This window comes from Lissotriton vulgaris, chromosome 9, assembly GCF_964263255.1.
Source record: "Lissotriton vulgaris chromosome 9, aLisVul1.2, whole genome shotgun sequence".
In the NCBI taxonomy this organism is placed as follows: Eukaryota; Metazoa; Chordata; class Amphibia; order Caudata; family Salamandridae; genus Lissotriton; species Lissotriton vulgaris.
Window position 1 is genome coordinate 1023753908 of NC_141697.1, and position 19925 is coordinate 1023773832.

Genomic DNA, 19925 nt, shown 5'->3' on the forward strand with positions numbered 1-19925 from the left:
TTTCTGTTTGTATCTTTTATGTAACGCATGTAATCCTAATCCTTATGTATCGCTACTGGTTCTTATGTAAAGCGCTCTGACACCTTTGGGTAATGTTCGTGCTATATAAAATCGCATTAAATAAAATAAATAAATAAATGTAAAAGAAAAACACAACTTGAGCTCTGTGTCCCCCAGCACGTCGAGACAGGCTGCAGTAACGGATCACTCTCTGTGGTAGTAATAATAACACCTTGTGGTGGTCGCCGCCCTGCTGCTAGTATGCAGCCTCCGCCCTCTGGGGTTGGCTCAGACTCCCCTCCTCTGCGTGTCTGTGCGGAGGGAGGAGTCAGCGCTCGAGTACGCGGGCTGCTGATTCGACGAGAGTTGAGGTGTCTGGCTGAACAACTTGGAATTGTTTTGTTTCGTTTCCTGCGCCGGGGCTGCTTGGTTCACGGACTGGTGGTAGGAGGCTCGCCGGACCTATACACCCACACCCCTCCAGTCCGCAGGATCTCCTCCACGGCTTTTTGATGGCGCGGGTCGTGCTTCCCGGGCTGCGGATGCTGGCGCTGCTGCTGGCCGCTCTCTGCGTCCTTTCCCTGCACGGAGGTGAGAGTCGGGGTGCGGGAGCTGTTTTAAAAATGGGAGATGAAAAGCATACGTCGCCAAAGCGGAAATACACAATGACGTCATGGGGGTCGGTGCCGCAAGCACGTGCCTGGTGTGCGTCACGTCTTCTTCCTGGTTAGCCCGCGAGGGGTCGCGAGTGCAAGCCAGTCGCATTGAATGTTGTTCCGCAGTGAACCCGCCACACGCTTGCTAGGGGCTCTCGGCACTTACCCTTGTTTTTAGCTATACAGCATTCTCGTCCTATGCCGCGGTATTGCTATTCATAATCAAAATAGTGCTATCGATTTAACTGGATTTGAAAACAGTAGTGCATTTGAGCGACAGGATGTTAAATGCATACGTTTCCCGCAAGAACAAAACACAGACCCCCAAAAAGTTGAGAAGATTGCTGTTAAAGGTTGCTAGCATTTTTCTTCTAACTTTTTACACTGGAATGCATTGTACAGAGTGGTCCGTTTTTAGCTAAATACACCTAATTCACGTCTTTTCCTAAACATTTGTAACTTACTGACGTTCTCTTTGTGATATTGTTCTGATATAATCACTGTTTCATGTGCTTTAAGGGGGGGGGGGGGGTGACTGTGTCGTAGAACCTCGCTAGTTATTTCTAACAGTATACCAGTCCATAACTTGAACGTAGATCAGCTTCTAATCGCATCTGTACATTATGAACAAACACAATTTTTGGGTTTCACCTATGGTTAAGCGAAATACCTCTTGTAGGTCATACCAAAAAAACCAGTCGGCCTTGATGGGTTGCTTTCCAATTCTTCTTGTCCTTTCACTGGATCATAGCTTGTTGTGCACCATTTTCATTGACTGACTCATACCTTCCACTGCTTCACATTTAGGGAACAGTTCTTTTCGGTAACACTCATTAAAAGTGCATGTGTTTCCCCCTCTCTCTCACGTGTTGCTTCCTCGCTTCCACATAACCACTCCCGCTTGTTTCGTCCTCCACTCACCTCCAGCCCACTCCTCCATTGTGCTACCTAATGCAATCCTTTAACAAGCATTTGCAATGCAATAGGTCTTTCAGCATTAAAGTTTGAGTTACTGGCATTGTAAATGACAATGCTTTGCATAATTTTTTTTTTAATTTGCAATTGGTATATAAACATTGTTTGTTAGTGGTTAGCTGTTGCTGACAGACACCCTCTCAGACCTAGGGAACTGCACGGCTCATATAATCGAATATGCACTGAAATTGGAAAGCTGCAATGCTGACCTGATGTGCAGCCGAGGCAGAGCAGAGGGCCCCACAGAAATTAATCAGTGATGCCACAGGCCATGGTGCCAAGTAACCCGAGAGCAAACAATGTGTCACGTGAGTGGATGCCTGTCATCAGCTGTGGCCCAGCACCACACTGGCCCCCCCACCTGATAAGGCATACTTGGTGAATGTACATGGTTTCCTTTTTCAAGTCGACCTGCGTTTATTGTCAACGTGAATAATACACTTTTCAACTGAACCTTATTTTCTTTTAAGGTCTCAGTGTGTTATCGGCTCCAGTAACTGTATTGGATACATTATAGTGACGTATATCAGATACTGTGCGGTTAAATACGTTGACTTCTGCAGGGCATGCGTACGGCTAAATGTACCTGATGTTTAAATATATGTATTGTCTTATTACTGTTAAATGAATTAGTGCAAATAAGGTTACGTGTGTAATGTAGTACTTTTAACTATTAGATAAATGTGGGACTCAAATAAAGGCCACAGATTACAATCTACAGTATTTAGGATTCAGCCAGTGACTCACAGACGTCAGGAAGTAGCTCAGGTGGTTCATGTCAACGCTTCTCCCCCCCCCCCCCCCCCCACCCCCACCCCAGTTGTTACTGAGAGCTCACAGAATCGCGGAGGTACAGAGCCCTCTACACCCAGGCACACAGCGCTTTATGTCTGTCATAACCCGGCGCATCCCTTGTCTTGGAAGGCGCGATAGCTCCGCAGGTTTCTGCGCCTGCTGCAGCAGTCTGTCGCAGTTGTGAATCGCGGCCTCGGATGACTCTCTTTGAAGGACAGGTTGGCAGGCGTGACTGGGTTAAATATGATGTATCCGAAATGCTCATTAAAATGCTTTGCCCCGGGGTATTTTTCGGGACAGTTTACAAAAGAACGGTGTCTGGAAACGTGCAGGAGAGAAGGACACCGTATCCAGTACATTTCATTTCAAAAGTCTTTATTTCGATAAAAATCATAACACATTAACAGGACAATTTACATTTATGGCTTATTAAAACAAATCCAGCAGCAAATAGCATCCAAAAAGCAGTAAGACGTTACATAAAGTCAATCTCCATCGTTAAAAATATAAATAATTAATTAATAAAATAGTGGTAGATTTTATGACCAGTTTAGTTTTTTATTTAAAAATTCAAATTATTTAAAAACACAGAAATAATTCCAACTCTGTATTGCTCTAAGACAGTAAAGTGACAAGTGCAATTTTATGTGATTAGATAAATACACACAACACATCAATATGTGCAAAGACCTCGGGCTCGTGTGATCCACATCCAGTGGAGAAATTTTGCAACAGCTATAACCACAGGCTGTGAGTTATTTGTTTTTAAAATCCTCAGTGCCTCACAACCTGTTTGTATACCTAGCTGGAGGCAAATGGGTCTCAACCATGTCCTTCTTGGTACTTTATATTCGGGGCAAACGAGTAGTATGTCGCCAATACTTTCCCTTTCGGAGGTATAAAAGGGACAAGTGGCACCGGAACCACTGCGCCAATTAGCAGTGTAGCTGTTAATGGGTAAAGTACCAATCCTAAACTGATGGTATCTTTTCCTATCTCCGGGAACAGTTATATAGTCCCAATAGCCCTCTAAGGCTGCTGTATGCTTGATGTCTAAAAAAGCAGCGGTCAGGGAAGGGCCACTACAGCGACCAAACCTTTTCTGGGCTACCAGACTCCAATAAAGTTCTCTAAGCCGATTCCACGGTGGGAAGACATTGGCCTCAGGATCTTGCCAGAGAGTTAATAACCCCATTGCTTTATATGTTACCCCAATCTGACTCATCCATGAAATATTATGAGCCCTGTATGCATTTCGTACATCCATAAATGCCAGAGCATACTGGGAGAGTTCTGGGGTAACCCACAGTCTTCTCCAGTAGGCTATCGTTCTGTAGCGAGCCATGTCCTCCAAATGCAGGCAGCCTAGGTCATAAAAAAGAGGTGTCAGGGGGGTTGACGCCGGGAGACCTATAATTCCCTGTAGGAATTTATTTTGTGCTATTGTTAGACAACTGAGATTACTAAACCCCCACAATTCTGCCCCATAGAGAACAGCTGAGCCAATCTTCGCATCATAAATCTTAAGAACTGGACTAACCGGCCTAATGTGGGAGAGATAGAATTCCTTCGTTAAGGCCCCTGCCAATTGTGCGTGTTTTATGGCCAATTATTAGTATGGTGTTTCCAATCCATTTTGGAAGCCAGGGTGATACCAAAGTATGAGAAAACCTCTGTCTGCTCGAGCTGCACCCCACTCACGAGTGCCCTGCCTCTAACTTGCTTAGATTTATGTAGGACCATAAACTTGGTTTTATTAACGTTTATAACAAGTCCATGGTCTTTGCAAAATAATTCAAAAGCATCTATGGCCTTCTGTAAGCCCTGCTGGGTTTTTGAAATTAAAAGGGTGTCGTCGGCGAACATCAACAGGGGGATCAGCTTCCCATCCAACTTGGGGGCATCAATTGGTTGGTTTTCAAAATAGCTGATCACCCTGTTGATGTACAACGAAAAGAGGGTCGGTGCCAAAACGCACCCTTGGCGCACACCCCTGGCGATTGGGAATTTTTCTGTAACGCTCCCCTGTTGATTCCAGCGGACTTGGGCATAATTACCTTCGTGTAACTTAATTAAAAAGGAGAGAATGTTCAAGGGCATACCCTGTTCTAAAAAGACAGTCCACATTTTATGACGGGGCACCAAGTCGAACGTCGATTTCAAATCAATAAAAGCAGCGTACAGTGTACCACCCCCCAGTACCTCCACCCGCCAATAAATTAAAACAAATCTAAATACTTGATCGATCGTACTAGTGTGAGTACGAAACCCAGCCTGGAGCGGAGAGAGTACCTCTTCCTCCTCAATCCGTGCTTGTATCCTCTGAAGGACAAGCCTAGCTACTGCCTTTTGAATACAGCCAATTAAACTGATAGGCCTGTAATTTACCGGGTCTGAGCGATCCCCTTTCTTATGTATGGGAATTATCACAGCATCCTTCCAGGTTTCGGGTATGGGTGAACCCTTTGCGATACTGTTTATTAGCGCTAATATGTAAGATGCCCAGACCTCCTTGTCATGCATGAATAGGTCAGCAGGGATTGAGTTCAAACCAGGTGCCCTGCCTTTGGAGATGTTATCCAACACCTTTCTAACTTCAATTCTAGTGAAGCATAGGGGGATGATATCTTGCTCGATGGTGATGGGAGCCTCGCTAATACCCAGCAGCTCAAAAGGTGCAAACTGGGTGGCATAATGGGAAACCCATAGGTTCGGGGGAACATGGTTTGTTGGTTCAGCCCTTTTCAACCCCCTACCCCACCTGACCATATCCCAAAAGGTACACATAGAACGTTCTTTGCTAGCTCCCAGCAGCTCACCCCAGTAGTCCTCATCCCATGCTCGTTTGGCATCATATTGCGCTTTCTTGTATAATTCTCTAGCGCTCTTAATGTTTTCTCTATCTTTTGATTTAACAGCTTCCGCTAGACCTTTATACGCGGCCCTACATGACTTCCCATACCACTGTTCTTCTTTTCTAACAGGCCTTTTCTGTTTGTTTAAAATCTTCTTTAAAAAATAGCTGCTCAGCTGTCTAAAAAATTTGGAATGGATGAGATTGACATTACTCAACTTCCTGCTTGGTGGAACAATTCTGAATTTCCTTTGTGGCCTGAATAGTCAGCTCTTTCATAGCAACTATATTCTCTTCTATCGCCACGCAGTCGGCCCATTTAATTCGCCTAGAATCATTAGAAAGGACTATTTTCACACAGCCTAACGGGACATCCTGAACTTTAGACTTAAATAACAAGAAGGACATTAGTAACGGGTCATGATCACTCTCGACCCTCTGTTCAATCTTCATATCCTTAATATGTTGCCAGTTCTCCTTGTTAGTAAGGATGTAATCAATACGGCTCCTTGAGGTGCCATTATTGAAACTAAACGCTCCCTGACTATCAGAAGCGTCCATTAGTTGCGCACAGCCCATGCCCTACACAGAGGGTTTTAAGCTGAAGCGCAGCCTCCGTCCACTTTTTAATTGGCACCAGTGACAGCGAGGGGATGTTCCAAACTGTGTCTTCTTCTGTGGTCCGGTCGATGTCATTCCTATCCAACGGTTCGAAGCAACAGTTCAGGTCCCCTCCTACAATAATATTTCCTTTACTACGATAGCTCTCAAGAAGAGCATCTAGTTGATCAATAGTATGGGAGGATTTGCCCCCCGGTTGTCCCCGTGAGTAAATGTTAAAAATGTAAAGGTCATTAAAATCTACGCTAGAAACCTGAATTAAGAGGATATCATTGCTTTTAGAGTCCAATTGATGGATAATATATCAACTGCCCTGCTTAACCCACGTTGTTAGGCCCCCCTTTGGTCTACCTTTTAAACTTGGGATAGCTGGGATAAAGAAATTAAGATATCCAACTCTATACTCTGGTTCTAGCAACCAGGTTTCTTGTATCAGGATAAAATCCATTAAATCCACGAAAGTCAACCAATCTGAAGAATTTATCTTACTTCGAACCCCAGCAACATTCCACGAGATCAGTGATGTGAGAGGTGTAACTGATTCTTTGTTTTGTAGGCCCACTGTTCCATTCTCAACTATCCCACTAGTGTCCCTTACGTTACTACAGTTGTCCGACTGGATTCGGTTAGCAGTGACCCCTAGGGTAGTTTCTGACTCATCTTTTGCACGTAGGGAAACCTTTACTACAGGATTGCGTAATCTGCCAGATTGACCTGCGATACCATTACAAGCCAAAATATCTCCCCTCGGTTTCCTACTTTCCTTTAAGGGAAGTCAATCATTATCCTTCAGGGAGCTAAAAATATCAAATCTGTTGCTTGTTGGAAACAGACTGGGTGTTGGAACTGCCTCTAGTACATAATTTCTGGGGTCATGAATTCCAGAGTGAAGAGGTTGTTGATGAAAATAACCCAGAGGTAAGACATTGACACTATCGTGATGGATCCTAGCAGAACCTGCCTGCTTCAGAATGTGTCCCACTAATTCAGGAGAGCTGAAACTCACTACCACACAATCTCCCTCCATTCTTTTCCTGGATTTGCCCACCCATGTGACCCTTCTGACCATCTTAAATTTACTATACAACTGCTCACCTAACGCTGTTTTATTATTTAAACTAGCAGCCCGTCCCGACGTTGTCCGGGAGCAATTAGGCTTCAGGGCCCCCGCCCGCCCCGACGTTGTCAGTGGGTCCCCTGGAGCCTTCCTCCATATATTGCAGTATTATACCTCTATGTTTACTTTGTACGCTTTTTTAACCTGCACATGTAACTTTTTCCTCCTGTAATGCACCGTTTGGCTTACTTTTTTAATGCTCCGTTTGCTTCCTCATGCTACCTGCACACGTCACTTTTTCCTCCTATACCTCTATGTTTACTTTCTACGCTTTTGTAACCTGCACATGTAACTTTTTCCTCCTGTAATGCACAGTTTGGCTCACTTTTTAATGCTCAGTTTGCTTCCTCTTGCTACCTGAACACGTCACTTTTTCCTCCTATACCTCTATGTTTACTTTCTACGCTTTTGTAACCTGCACACGTAACTTTTTCCTCCTGTAATGCACAGTTTGGCTCACTTTTGTAATGCTCAGTTTGCTTCCTCTTGCTCACGATTTTCATTTTTGCTTCATTTTTCCGCTGCTCACCGCTCCTAAATAAATAACCTATCTCATCCGCTGCTCACCGCTCCTCACCGCCTGTCCGCCGCTCCTCCCCGCGCCATGTCCGCCGGTCCTCCTCGCGCTCCTGGACGCCGCTCCTCACGTCGGGCACGCACGTCGCGGCCTGCGCTTCTTCCAAGGGACTACTTTTTTTTGGGGGTAATTTTTTTAAATTACGTATATTTATTACGTTTATATAGCCTATGTCCATCTGCACACCCTGACGATTACAACACTGTATAGGGTGTGTGGATTGGCGCTGTGGTTCCCGAGTTTACCCGCCTCAAAGGTTCAAAGTTCTTCCTTTATAATAGTAGTATAGATAGTGGAGAGCCTTATTCTTAAGTGTTGACCAATGCTCCTCCTCTGTCTCCGGTATTTTGGGAACGTTGGCCAATATGATGGAATACGGGCATGCCTCGGGGGGGGGGGGGGAGATGGAGGGAGATATTCCCGGGAGAGCAATTGCCTGTCAACTGGAGCCTTCCAACAGGGCCCTTTGGGCCGGACTTTACCCCTAGTGTAGTGTTAACAGGTGGAGCCATCTGTTTTAATACTTGGGTGTTATGGTTAGCAGAACAACTTCCCGTGTCAATAGGCACTTGTACTATGACACTAGCAGGGCAAGCACTAGTGGATTGGGACTCTTTGGTAGTAGTTATATGTTTAATAGTAATGTGCTTTTCTAGATTACCCAGTCTTCGATCTAGGGATTCTAATTTCTCCATCAGTGGGAATATGAATGCCTTAAACCTATCCTCAATATGCCCAATAATCTCTGGTCTGACAGCCACACTATAAGGGTCAGCGTTAGGTGCCAGGTACTTACTACCTCCTAAGTGTAAAGGACAACTACTCAAGGTAGTTACTATCTCTGTTTGCCTACCCAGCCCAGATGAGACATTTTTGCGCCTTGGCATTTTTGCCGGTTGACGACTACCTTTCGGGGCACAATTTGCTTTCCTCTTCCCTATGGGGTCTTTAGATCTAACCATAGCTGGTGGGGCCCGGGAACGGCTAGAGCGTGGCACCTGTGGTGAGGGAGGAGGACTGGGTTCGGGGGAACTAATTGAACCCATCGTATGGCCCACTGACCCCGGGGTATCCATTACAGGTGGGACAACTACCTGTGATGGCTCAAGCAAAAGCGGAGAAACCGGACTAGGTGACTCATGGGCTAAAGCAGGAACCGTCAAATCACGAAATGGTTCCAGTGATAACCTTTTCTCAGTGCGTTCAATCTCTTTTGACAATTCAGTTTCAGGTAGTCTTCCATTGTCCTTACACCCCCCCTAGCTGCCCCCCACCCCTCTGGGAGTAAGCTTACTCATAATTGTGAGGCAACAGTAATATACTAACAATAAGTTAGCAAATCGTGAATAATTAATGGAGAGGGTGTTGTTTACATACGCACAATATCAGGATTTTATTCTGTCCCTGGGGAGAGTTTAGATGGTGATGTTAGAGGGGTGGCCCGAACCGGCCTCCTCTGGCCCCGTATGTCCACAGATGGCGCGTGATAGAGTGGGCGTGGACCTCAGGGCTTATGGGAAATGTAGTTTCCCCCGCTCGGCGGCCGCTCGCAATGTCCAACAGCGGCGGCGGGGGGAAACCCAAAAACAGTCCAAAGGATCCAACCAGGGTGCAGAGAGAGTTACTTTGAGTCTTGCCTCAAAGTAACAGCGATACAGGAAGCTATAATCATCTTTTATTACACAATTCCGATGACCAAAGATACGGTACACCGACCTGGCAGTACTCTTCAGACTGTGCTCCAATATTATTTCACTTGCAACATTAACCAGCAAACAAAATCAGAGTCCCAACAAGTAGCGCGTTTGCTTCCTTCTTTTGTTTGATTTATAGTCAATGACAGTAATTCGCCTGCTCCCCCTGCTCCCCCGGTACCTGTACCATGCAGCCTACCGCCGTCGCCATCGTAGTGAATGAGCCTCTGACGCCGTTTGGCAGTTTGTTTTAGGACCTTGGAGGAACGCTGCATCTCTGCTTGCCCTAGCAGAACGGACCCCTGCCAACACTCACCCTACAACTCGCCGGACCCGCTTCGCGGGTCCCGCAGCGCGTCAGCTGTTCTTGGAGGCTGTGGACTGACAGGAGGAGCGCGGGGAAAGGCGAGCGGGGCTGCGAGCATAGGCAGGGACTCCAGCGTCCAGGAGCCCCTGCGCGCCCAATCTGCAACACCTGGGCTGCTCTCCCCGCTGGCCACGCCTCCCGCCTATCTGTTCGTGATCACACAGCTGTAGAGTTATAAGGAGAGCAGTACCACCGCTTCGCGGGAGCGACCGGGAGAAGCCCGGGACAAGGGCGGGACCGTCTGTGGCCGTCAGGGGCCGAAGGTGGCCGGGCTGGGCTCACTCTCTTGATCCCACTTTGCATTGCAATCAAGGTTATGCCTTCGCCTCCATTACGGGAAACCCCCTCAAGGGATGGTGCCTCCAGCACCGGGACTTTGGACAAGTATTTCAAACACAATAAAGGTGAGGCGGACTCGGAAGGCTCACTTGAGAAACGAAGGGTGGAGCGTAGGCGCTCCATTGAATGTATGAAAACTAGGCCTTTGCTAGATATCACTCCCTATCCCGCCACTCAAGAGGTAGACTCGCTACCCAGTAGTTTAGCACTAGAGGATATCCCTGTTTTACTAAGGGAAGTTCCCTCTACCCCAGGGATAGCATCTGGGAAAATCACAGAGCCGGGCCCCTTAGAGATTTCCCATACCCCTGTTAATCTGGTAACCCAAACCCAACCCACACAACTGGTTAATAAGAGCAAGTCTAAATTAAATGTCATGGCGGAGATACACAGGCCCCCACCCAGTAAACGGGCTCAGAAAACAGCGGGGGGGCGGGGGAAATCTAAAATATCACACCTGGACTTTGGTAAGAAAAGTACTAACATCACCCTACCAGGGAAGACTACGGAGATAGTGCCACCACCCAAGCTCTCAAACCCCAGCATAACTGCTACCACCAAAGAGCCAGAGGCTATTACGCCGATTCCAAACCACCCACTCTCTGCTAAGGGGAGCATAGAATTTTTACTCCGCTCCCTTCTGCAGCCTATCACCGATAGTTTAAAAAAAGTGGAGATTAGGCTCACCTTGCTAGAAACTTCTCTCACCACTCTGAATACCCTAGTAAGCAAGCAGACTAAGCTAGTGGAAACTCATTCCTCGGGTGGGGAATCTTCCAAAGTAACCAACGTTAATAAAGCCCCCCCTAGAAGCATGCCATCTGCCGCCCCTCTGCAACCCCTTATGGCTGTTCAACTCCAAGCACGGCACAATAACCCAAGTAATAGACCCACTGATCCGGTGGTCCCAGCCCCACACAGTCCACAAATAGAGTCCACTGGAATACAGCAAGATCAGGTTAATGCCCCCCCAACCATGCCCACTTGCCCAACTCCCAGACCACGGAGGCCAGACCTCCCACCTGAGGCTAATAGTCTGATGGTGGTATTAGCTGGTGCCCCCTATTTAAGATCAGGAGAAAACGAGGATTATCAATCCCTTAAGAAAAAGGTAATCAAATGGCTCAACTGGAACCGACCCTTGCCACCTCACTTTAATAACGAGATCATCATGGTGAGAAGGGTTCCATGGCTAGGGAAGACCAGGAAAACCATAGTGGGGGACTGTATCATGGTAACCTTTAAAGATCCGGGCACGGTTCGACACATCTGCGGAGGGACGAACCGATCCCTTGACTCCACCATACAGACCCTCCCAGTATCCTTTTTCTTTCCTCCAATTCCCAGGCATCAGGCCCCAACACACGATGGCTGGACAAGGGTGGACTACAGACGCAATCATAAAGGCTTTGTCCAACGCCCGTACTTCCAACCGCCGGACACACCCTTCTGCGATTTTAACCGTTTTAACTGTTTGAACGGGCTGGATGGGGTCGACTGACTTACCGTCAGTAAATCTGCGACAGGGGTATCGGGCTTCTGTGGCCCCTTGGATCCCTCCACTGTGTCCCCCGGTGCTATCTCTGGCCCACTGAATGACACACTCGCCTCAGAACACGGTCAAATTGAATCCTCATACCTAGCCACTGATGGAGTAGATGTTGCTGAGCGGATAACTATGGCTCCCTCCCTTGAGGGCGAGGGGGAGCTGGGACCCATGGAGCCACACGTACTTTCTGCTGCCATAGCCGCAGGCTCCACAACACAAATGCAGGGCTCGACAAATCTGAAAAATTGTACTAGTCCTGCAGGTCTAGTAACTTGGAAAATCCCCTCGACCGAACTGCAACCTACTTGACCTCTGTCTCTGAAAACGGAGCAAAAGTGACAAGTTAACAAGATTTAAAGGCATCTTTATTGCTTAGTTCCTTTATGAGCAATAAAAATGCCTTTAAATCTTGTTATCTTGTCACTTTTGCTCCGTTTTCAAAGGCAGAGGAAAAAAGTTAGTTTGTTTCCTACTCGCCAGAAAGGGCGAGTAGGAGCTAAAAATAGCTCGTCCTTATCCATTCTCCCTCGCAAATGCGAGCGGGCGAGTGGATTTGTCGAGCCCTGAAATGGACTATGGATTTACCTCCCACATCCCTCATGCCAAGACATCTTCCACCTCCGAACATTTGAGGATAATCTCCTGGAACATCGCGGGACTAGCAAATAAATTGGAAGAGCCGGCCTGGGGAAAGTACATAGAAACTGGTGACATATGTATGTTCCAGGAAACCTGGGCCAGAGAGGACTATGAGCATCAAGGCTACGCATCCTTTTTTATTCCAGCTAGGTGGGAAGGCAAAGGCCGACCATCAGGGGGTCTTGCGACATGGATTGCTGTTCACCTGGGCTGTGTGGCAACACGGCTCCCATGCAGCTCCGACGACATTCTTGTGGTCTCTCTAACATGGCCAAACAAAGTCAACCTCCTGCTGATCAATATTTATTCTAGGCCAATGGGAAGGGCAAAAGAATCACCGACTTTTAATGAACTTTCAAACTTTTTATTGGAACTGTCGACTGATTCATACTATGTGGTGGGTGGGGATTTTAACTCTCACTTTGAGCCACTCCCAGGCCTCCAGGAAGGGTTCCTATCAGAAGAAGAAGATAGGTGGGCAGTACCTGGGGCTGATGTGCCATCTCCGAAAGCTTGGACCCCACTAGCGTTGCAAATTACTGCCCTCACGTTAAGGTATGGACTTAGAGCGTGTAATGGGCGAACTAACTCCGACACACCAGGCAAAATTACTTATAATCGCCAGGGAAGGGAGTCACACTTGGACTATATTCTGGTACAACTAGCGAGGTGGTCAACAGTACAGGATTTTAGGGTAGTTGATAGGATGGACAGTGACCATAATGCTCTCGAGCTAGACCTCGTCCACCCAGCACCCCAGGGCCTAGTGACCCATGAGGCAGGGAATTATCCCACACTCCTTATAGACAACAGTAGGAGAAAAATTAGGTGGGAGCATATGGTCACAAACAAGGACAAACTCCCACTGCTTTATGCAGAGATTACCCCCATCCTGGAAACTGTCGGGGACCTTGATAGTGTGGCAAACAAAACAGATATAAGGAGTAAATTGTTTGATGCCCATAAAGAACTTATAAAAGTGGCGGCACCCCATTTTACACGCAAAGTGCAAAAACCAAAAGTGAGGCCCCGAGGCAAAACACAATGGTATACCATAGCCTGCAGGCGGGCCAAAACAGAACTCCTTGGAGTAATTAAGGAGGGCAAAGGAGGGGAACGTCTCAAGCAATGCAGACAAGCCTATAAGAAGCTTCTCGCACAGGCCAAAATAGAATGGGAGGAAAACCAGTGGGAGGTGCTTACAAAGGCCCTAGCTGTACAAGACCAACGCCTGTTCTGGAGAATGGTGAATGGGGGATCAGGGAGTCTACATTCGGCAGTGGTGCCTAATATAGCTCCTGGAATGTGGCAGGCCCACTTCCAGTCGCTATATAGCGCGGAGTCCGGAGAACCCCCTGTGCTAATTGAACCAGTGAGACAGGGCTTGCAGGCGGATCAGATAACACTGAGTGAGGTTACGGCTGCTATTTCAGGCCTGGCTTCGGGGAAGGCGCCTGGCCTGGACGGGCTACCGGGAGATCTGTATAAACAGGAGACCACCGTCTGGGCGCCCTACCTCGCAGCCCTTTTCAATGGTGTCCTCGGTGGGATGGAAATCCCCAGTACTTGGCTGGGGGCTGAGGTGGTCCCGATTTTCAAAAAAGGTTCCCCCCTGCTTCCAGCCAACTACAGACCGATTAGCCTGATAGATGTAGCACAGAAGCTGTTCGGCAGGGTTCTCCTGAACAGGCTTCAGGAATGGATTGAGGAGGTGGGCGCCCTCAGTCCATATCAGGCAGGCTTTAGGAAAGGGGTATCGACTGTGGACCAGGTCTTTAGACTGAACTTGATCTACTGGAGGACAGTGAGGTTCGAGGGCGGTAGTCTGTACACGATTTTCGTGGACTTAAGAGCCGCCTTCGACCTCGTGCCCAGGGGAAAACTCTGGGTCATCTTAGCAGGGATGGGCGTTCGACCAGACATTTTATTGACCCTACAGAGGCTGCATCATAATAAGTATGCCCAGGTGAGGTGTGGGAGGTCGGGGGAGCTGACAGATAGATTTCCCGTGGGCAGAGGGGTAAGACAGGGTTGTGTGCTGGCGCCGACCCTGTTCTGCCTCTTCGTCAACGGGATATTCGCTCACCTAAATGCCACCGACTATACAGATGCCCCTAAACTGAATGGCAACAGTGTACCCGCAATAATGTTTGCGGATGACACGCTGTTGGTATCCAAGACACCCATGGGCATTCAAAAGATACTTGATGCCTTTGTGGCCTTCTGTCAGGATAGAGGGCTCGAAATCAATGCCACAAAGACCAAATATATGGTGTTGAACCCAAGCCCCAAACAGCGCCCGAATCCCCTACTAGGAGCAACGAGACTGGAAAGAGTTGCCACGTTCGAATATCTCGGCGTGACACTCAATGAAAACATGACCTGGGAGACCCATCAAACTAGGGCTAACCTTAAACTAGTACAAATCACCGGGGGCATTTCCCGGATGATGACCGGTTCGACCTATCGCCCATTGGGGGCCCTAATTCAGATATATAAGGCACAGGCAAGGGGGGCGATCTTGTACGGGGCTGAATTGTGGGGCCACATTCCATGTCGGAATTTGTCTTGCACAGAAAATAGGTTTTTAAGACAAATTACCGCACTTCCCTCTAGCACCCCGCTTCTCCCTCTGAGGCTTGATTTAGGGCTACGGCCACTTGCCGACGAGATAAGTCTAAGACCCATTGCCTTCTGGCGCAGGCTATGGAGCGGTGACGATCTCGCCGATTACAGGGCGGAACTGGTCGAACTACTAAAACACCCCAAGGCGCTCAGTATTCCCTGGGTCCAAAACATTCAGTCGGTTTGCACAGATTTGGGGCTCCCCGAGTTGTGGACCGAACCAGCTAATACAGCACCAAGAATTCCTAAGAGAGCACTGGCGAAGCTGTACCACGAACACAAAAGGGTAAGGGTTATAGTTACCCAGACAGAGGGGTCCCTTTCCTCCTTATTCCTGCAAACCAAGGATCTTTATACATTTGAGAAAGCTCTTGATCCCGTTTACCCCATACTCACCAGAAAGTTATTTCTCCAGTGGAGATACGGCACTCTGCCTTTACGGTCCTTTACTAGTACCTGGGCACAAATCCCTTCTACCAAGTTCTGTCCTCTTTGCGTTGACAAAGAGGAAAATGACTTGCATGTGATTTTCTTCTGCCCAGCATACAAGACAGCTAGAAAGTACTGGCTGCTGCCATTGATCAAGAATTTGGGTGGCAGGGAATATGTACCGATGTACAGGATTTTAAAAAGCGATGTTTCCGGCCCAACTGTTTTTGCACTTTCCAAATTCTTCACGAATGTTTGGCATACGCGCAGTCGTCTTTTAAAAAATGCTGGGTAGATTGTAGAATCGCTTACTTTTTAACAATTATTTGTAAAGTCTGGTTTTTATTTGAATAGTATGCATTGATGTTTTAATAACTGTGACAGATTCATGTGATTTTATTGTATGTGTATCTTTTATGACCAAATGGTCGAAATAAAGATTGAAGAAAAAAAAAAAAAAAAAAAAGAATGAGCCAGCAGCCAGCAAACGTTGCAATGAAGGAGCGAGCAGCCAGGCAAACGCAGACTCGACACTCCACGCTATACCTCCCAGTGCGGCACGCCCCAAACTGAAGCACCTCAGGTGTTCACAGTAGAAGCTGCAGCACACGCCCTTGACGCCGCTCCTGGATGCACCATTCATCTTTTTCCTTACTGAAACCTGGCTCAACTCCACTTCGGCACCTGACATTGCCTAGGCAAACCCAGACGGCTACGAGATCACACAACACAACTGCACCCACAATCCAGGTGGAGGACTCGCAGTAATCTACAAGGTATCCTTCAAATGCTCAACATTCACGGAAAACGCCACCCCATTCATGGAACATCTGCACTTCAAGCTGCAAATCTCTGAAAACGTCTCTTTGAACTGGACCTTCATTTGTCGACCACAGGGACCACAAGTCACCTTCACTACCACATCACCTTTTTCATCGCCCAGCTCACCATTGACTCCAGACCGTACATACTCCTCAGTTATCACAGCTTCCACCTGGACCAACACCTGCTTCACTGCACTCCTTGAAAGCTTGGACAACATCTGGCTTATGCAGCTTGTCTCAGAACCAACACACACCGCTGGACACTTACTAGACCCCATTTTCACCACCTGCGACATCATCAAATACAACTCCACCTCCTCGCTCACTTGGAACGAACACTCCATTATCCTTTTCTCAATCAACACACCGCTAGTCCGCTCACCCACCTGTACCACCCTACCAGAAGCAAATTGGCTCAGTGATCTAAGCATGAATCATCCCAACTCCACAGCCTCAACCAGTGCATTGCTAATTTCAATAACTGGTCAGGAACGGCGCCAACTCCCTTGCACCCATCAAGCCCAACAAGCATGGAAGGACCAAAAAAACAAGCCAGCTGGTACACACAGTAACTTTGACTTACTAAACTGCACTGTAAATCACTAGAGAGGAAATTGAGAGCCAGCCACAAAATCACCAACAGAACCACCTACAAGGCTGCGCTCAGACACCACCACTAGCAACTAAGAGACACAAGAAAATAGCACTAGCCATTTGAATTGAAGGAAGCTTCAACAGCTGTAAGGAGATCTTCTCAAAAGTCAAAGACTACACCACACACTCAGCCTCCATTAAAATCAACCCTTCCCCAGAACTCTTCTGTCGGATTGCCTCCATAGCAAAATCGTAAACATCTACAGCAGCTTCTCAAACCAACCTGACTCGAGCAAACTCATCGCCAACCTACCCATCACCAACCAAGAGCATGTGACCGAATGTACAACTCTCCCTCACCAGAAACGACACAGCAACAATCACACAGACTATCCACTCAGGATACAATGGATCCATGGCTCCATCACATCCACAACCTGGGTGCACCCCTAATCAGCAACGCAGTCACCCACACCTCCAAGTCCGACATTATTCCCGGGTGACTGAAAACATGCAGAATTCAGCCCCCTCCTCAAGAAACCTCGAAAACAAAACGGGGCAACGCAGTATCCCTCGAACCCTGGTAAATATATTCTACATTAAATAATGGTTCCTTCTGGGGTAGCTCAAAACCTGTGCTTCCTAGGTAACTGTAGTATACAATCTGGTTGGTGATTTTGAAAACCAGTTGTTTAATGGTTGTACATGTATCTATGTATACATGCATCAACAGTTTCAAAAGTAGATGCTCCAAACGCAAGTGCAGTGATCGTAATTAGAGAAAAGTGATGAACCGCAGTACACAAAAGTATATATAACCAAGAAAAGTTTACTTAAAACCCTAAATCTCTTTGATCATCAACTAAAGAAATAGCTGTTCTTACTGGGATAATTCTTTTCAAGAAGCCTCCGTTGCTTCCACATCAGCTATCTCTTCCTCTAGTCTCTTGTACGCAGTGCTGGGATCCTGAGGCCGGGAGCACCTCTGGAGGTTAGCCTGCCTCAGGGCACCAACCTATTATGTGAACTCACTCGGAGCCCATCCTCACTCTGTGTGACGTCCTGTCCATCTGTTGGCGTGTGGTCAGCGATTTTGCAGATTACAGCTCTTTAGACCTTACTGGGCATGCCCTGCTTTTAAAGCTTCAGGAACAACTAGTCATCGAAGCTCATCAAGTCCTGATGTAAGTATTAGACTGACAGGCTAGACATTTCATTTCTTTTTAATTTTTTTATTTATTTATATAGAAACACATGAGTCGGTTGATACAGAAACACAAAAAGAAAAAAAAAACAACAGTAAAAGGGGAAAACAATTTGTTCGATCCAGTACATCTCCAACAGTTGACATTTTGAAGCAAAACAAAAAACAAAATTATGAATGAACAGAATTATATACGAGCCAATCTTAATTAAATCCAACAGGAAATTATACAAAATCAAGATAAGTCCCCCCCATTTACATCTCGAGATAGTTTGTAACTAACCCCCAAATCTGTTCCCCGATCTTCTTTCTACGGGAGCTCTTTAAGGCATAAAGACTATGCTCCATATTGTGTATCGAAAAAAAGCGAGCCCGCCAGGCTTCAAAAGCGGGCGGTTCTTGTTGCAACCATGCAGATGCAATACATAGCCTGTACACTGCAGTTACTAAAAAAATAAGTTTAGCATGTTTCTTCGGGATGCTAGTATTCTCTGTGCCCATTTCAACACCCAATAATATCTGCGTTGCTGATAATTGTATCTGACTACCCACAATTGCCGAGACACATTTTTAGGTTTTGCCTAGCCAATGCGTACGAAGTACGCATGCGCTAGGAAAAATCTTATGTCTTACAGTGGGGAACAGGGACCCGCCCCACTCTCCGATTGGCTAGCTCCATAAATGGAGGCTAGCCATTGGGAGAGGGCTCTGTCCGTCAATGCCGGACCAGATTCGGGGGCGTTCCCGAGAATTTTTCTCTTTTGGCGACGTCATGCTACCTCAGCCAAAAGCCGGGAACGCCCCCGAATCTGGTCCGGCATTGCCGGCACCCGCCTTCCTGCTCGGGGCCGGGGAGCGCATAAGAGTGTCTGTCTGGAAAAGGTACTCGGTTCTCAGACTGGAAGGGTGCGGTTTGCCTCGCTGCTGGTACAAGATCTGATGCCCATCCGCGCAGGCCTTCCCAAATTGAGGGTGGGTATGCCGCTCTCCCTGAAGCAAGCAGCTCTGCAGTTTCTCGACTGGGGCAAAAAGTGGGCATTAAGGGGTTCCTCGTAAAGATGACGAATAGAAAACTGCGAACTGGGGGATGCTGTGCTCTGCAGACGACAGCAGAAAAGGCTGCGTCTCATCTTACAGCGCCGGCTGCTGAACCGCCGCGCCCGCCCTTCCCTTCCATCCCTCCTTCCTGCTCCATAAGCACCACCAGCCTCTGTACTCACCCTGGCAGGCCAGTGGGGATAGCCCTTCATCTTGACGAACACCAGCTCTCCAGACTTGTAGTCTCGGGGTCGCGGGCGCGCCATGTCTCCTTGTATCTACCGGAACCCTACCTCACCGAAGCACCAACCAATCACAGGAAGGCTCGCGACAGCGAAGCAGTCCGCTCGCTCCCGGTCTGACAGACAGTCTTCCGTTGAGCCAGAGAAGCTATGACGGAATAACGAGCCCCGGGCTGGCAAACAAACAGCGGCTGATGCTGCCAACCAGAGCAGTGTCTGTCATGTTTTAAAAAAATCCACCTGCGCGTCCTTCACACAGTCCGACGACCGGATGCTCCGTCGACAATGGTGCGTGAAATAATGAACCCGTCACCTGTACATGTATTTGCGCGTTAAAGATACGTGTCCTTGGGCCTGGCAGTGGGTGTGGGGGGGCAGTGGAGGCTGGGAAACCGGGTTCGAGTCTCGGCAGGATGCTTAATCTCCCCATGCCTAACAACATGAATGTGTCCGTCTCTAACTCAACATGCGCTCATTTAAAGCGCTCTAACCCCTTCGGGTTTCGTTAGCGCTATATACAACTTTTTTTTTAAAGCTTTAATGTGTACTGCCTAGCAGTGGCATCGGGAGCGGGGGGGCCCCTCCGGCGGACGGGTGGCAGCATACTCTTCACGCACGCCCCTATTAACTCCACCATGTGGGAGAAGCTCCGTAGCTCACCTGGGCAGTGCTCGGACTTCATCTAGAGTAGGAGAGACCGGAAGGAGAGGAAGAAAGGAGGAAGAGAAAAAATAGGGAAATTGTGATAAATGAGAAAGCATGGATGGAAAAGAAACTGCAAAGTGA

The 19925-nt window shown here is 47.6% G+C and overlaps 1 protein-coding gene across 2 annotated transcripts in view; it reads left to right on the forward strand.

Annotated features, from left to right (window-relative positions):
• The first annotated feature begins 314 nt into the window (after positions 1-314).
• The window catches only part of SHISA5 (shisa family member 5), a 299801-nt gene continuing 280190 nt past the window's right edge, over positions 315-19925 (forward strand). The window contains exon 1 of one of the 2 annotated variants that reach the window (XM_086938925.1): positions 315-591. In XM_086938925.1, coding sequence (XP_086795051.1) covers positions 513-591 — 79 coding nt within the window. In that variant the 5' untranslated portion in view covers positions 315-512. The remainder of the gene's footprint in view (positions 592-19925) is intronic. The other variant, XM_086938924.1, reaches the window with a different exon arrangement.